This window comes from Sinocyclocheilus anshuiensis, unplaced genomic scaffold (assembly GCF_001515605.1).
Source record: "Sinocyclocheilus anshuiensis isolate Anshui unplaced genomic scaffold, SAMN03320099.WGS_v1.1 scaffold86, whole genome shotgun sequence".
NCBI lineage: Eukaryota > Metazoa > Chordata > Actinopteri > Cypriniformes > Cyprinidae > Sinocyclocheilus > Sinocyclocheilus anshuiensis.
In genome coordinates, this window is record NW_015547662.1 from 3,239,931 (window position 1) to 3,242,980 (window position 3,050).

Consider the following 3,050-nt stretch of genomic DNA (forward strand, 5'->3'; position numbering starts at 1 on the left):
CAAGTATTGAGCTCCACAATCTTTTTTTGATAATTCATGTTTCTACAGCATTTGTAGAAACATTGTAATTTATTTTTTGTTCTTCCTCACGTACAAACATTACCATTTTTACTTTGTAAATTTTCTTAAAAGAATAGTTCATCCAAAAACTGCGAATTCTGTCATAATTTTACTTGTGACGTAATTCCTTTAAATCAGTGCTCCAAGGGGGCCTTAAAATGACTTCAAATAAGACAAAAAAATAGGGATGCACAATATTGGATTTTTGCCGATATCCAATATGCCGATATTTTTCAACTCATTTTGGCCAATAGCCGATGCCGATATATTTCCTTTTGTTTGGAAACAACACCAAGACACTCCTGTGCAGAAATAAGCAAATAATTTTTAATTTTGGTGAGTTTTTAAGAACTCATTTGTTAGAATTAAATAAACAATAACAAAGTTATTTTATAATGACAATACAATGAAGATTTTAAAATAAATAAACTAAATTCAATCGCTGTATTTTTTTACAGTTGTAACCTTAACATTTTATTTTAGGATTTAACCTTTGTAAATGGTCTAAAGCAAAAGAGTTGTAAAAATTGTGAAAATCTTTTTTAGAGCTCGTAATTTGTTTAAAAAATTTTTTGTAAGTGTCGTGTTTTTTTTGTTTTGGTTTTTTTTTCTTCATGAAAGCTTTAGCTTCTGACCTTTAAATCAAAACATATGCTACTCATGATTTTATGGCATCAATTACAGCTTTATTTAATCAGAAACACAGTCTAAATATTATTTGTGTATTTTGCGTTCATCTTTTTAGAAGTAGGCCAACAGCGCCCCCTACGAAATTAAAACTCCTTACTGTTACTTACACTGTTGACTCAATCACACACATGAACATGTGAATCTAATCATCATTCAGGCAAAAGTTCGCTTCAAGAATGACCACACTGCTGACGTGATTTAATCTCTAGCACACCTTGAGCATGTGTTAGTTAATCCACTTATCGGCATAATTTTTCATATCGGGCCGATGCCGATATTTATTTAAAGCCATTCTCGGCCGATTCTGATATTGGTCCGATAATATCGTGCAAACTTACAAAGCAAGCATTAAAATAAACTGAAACAATTACAAATCAAGATTTTTTAACTCCAAAATCTTCTTTGAAGAGCCATGTTTCCACTGGAAATATGAGGTGGCCTAATTTTCAAAGTGTGATTTCTAGACCTGGAAAAGTAATTTTTAATAAGATCTTACACCTCAGCGAGCATTTTTATAACCAATATACATTTTTCTTGTTATGCCAAGCTCTAAAAAAGTGTTCCATTAGAAATAGTGAGAAAGTATTAGAAAAATCTTTGTTGAGTAAATCACTGTGAATTACCTTCAAATATTGTAGTGGACAATGGGAGCCTTGGAGGTTGAGGCCCACTGCTTTAATGTTGATTTTGGTGTTTGTAGGGGAGACCGGTACGATGCGTTGAGGGCGTGTATCGGAGAGTCACTGTGTTTGAAACTGCACAAATTTCAGGTCTTTATGGTGAGTGAAAAGAATAGCAGATACAGTAGAATGTGAACCAAAATGTAATTTTTAAATCGATTAAAGAGCTAATGTCACACAGCAAAACTTTAACCCGATAAATTGTTTATTTTATTCTTAGTATATATTCTTTGCATAGATGCATTGCGCTACTGTTTGATTATCTTAAAATGTGTTTGTAGGTGGGCTGTGGTGCTATTGGCTGTGAGATGCTGAAGAATATGGCACTAATGGGTGTCGGATTGAGCAGATGCTCGGGAGAGGTGGGGATATACATCTGACAGGATTTTTTTCCCCTTCTCATTTACATGAGGAATGGAAAGTTGGTCCAATTCTTAGAATGCTATTTGTTATTCTTAGATATGCATCACAGATCCAGATTTGATTGAGAAATCCAACCTCAACAGGCAGTTTCTCTTCAGACCTCAGCATATACGGGTATCTTATTAATTGGATAGTACTTCACTCTTTCATTTATGAATTACATGTCTCATAAGTTGGATTTCCTCTCTCTGTAGAAGCCAAAGAGCACTACTGCAGCAGCAGCTTCTTTAGAAATAAACCCAGAGCTGCAAATAGATGCTCATCTGAATAAAGTGTGTCCCGCAACAGAGGACATGTACAGTGACGCTTTCTTCTCCCGTCTCAACCTGGTGGTCACTGCACTGGACAACGTGGAGGCACGGAGATATGTGGATAGGTAATTCATTAATTAAGAGCAGAAATAATTGTTTTTGTATTACATGTGTGCTTCATCGCACATACTTCAGTGGTTGTTTTGTGAACTTACAGTCGGAGTGTATCCAATCAGAAAGCTCTGTTAGACTCTGGTACCATGGGTACGAAAGGACACACTGAGATCATTGTCCCATACCTCACTGAGTCCTACAACAGCCATGTGAGTGTGTATGTTTGTGTGTGTGTATATACAGGTTGTGTGCCAGCTTACCTATCTGTTGTCCATGTTTTTGTTTTTTTTCCTCAACTGTGACCGTTTCTCTTAGAGAGACCCACCTGAGGAGGAGATTCCGTTTTGCACTCTAAAATCTTTTCCTGCTGTTATTGAACACACCATACAGTGGGCCAGAGACAAGGTTAGTTTTATTCTTTTATTTTATTTTTCTTTGTACCCATTACTGCTGTCATTACTGTCATGCCAAGTATTTTGGAGAACAGTTCAGTTTTCTCAAGTTTTTTTATATGGTTATCATTGAAATGAGAAGTGACTAGAGCAAATATTTGCCAGGGCAACAGTGTGACATTTTGAAGACACAAAATAAAATTGATTATTTAATATTTTTTGCAAGTAGCTTTTATTAGGTGTTTTTTCTAGGGCTGTCAAATCGATTAATCGTGATTAATCGGAACCAAAATAAAAGTTTGTGCTTACATAATATAGGTGTGTGTACTGTATTTAAGAAATATTTACATGTGTATATATATGAGTATATATTCATATTTATGTATGACTTATAATATATATATATATATATATATATATATATATATAAATATAAACAT

At 34.2% G+C, this 3,050-nt stretch overlaps 1 protein-coding gene across 1 annotated transcript in view; it reads left to right on the plus strand.

Moving 5' to 3' along the window:
* The window catches only part of LOC107702375 (ubiquitin-like modifier-activating enzyme 6), a 16,040-nt gene that overhangs the window by 6,085 nt on the left and 6,905 nt on the right, over positions 1-3,050 (plus strand). The window contains exons 16-21 of the mRNA XM_016504676.1: positions 1,433-1,529; positions 1,712-1,792; positions 1,890-1,967; positions 2,048-2,229; positions 2,322-2,427; positions 2,534-2,623. Coding sequence (XP_016360162.1) covers positions 1,433-1,529; positions 1,712-1,792; positions 1,890-1,967; positions 2,048-2,229; positions 2,322-2,427; positions 2,534-2,623 — 634 coding nt within the window. The remainder of the gene's footprint in view (positions 1-1,432; positions 1,530-1,711; positions 1,793-1,889; positions 1,968-2,047; positions 2,230-2,321; positions 2,428-2,533; positions 2,624-3,050) is intronic.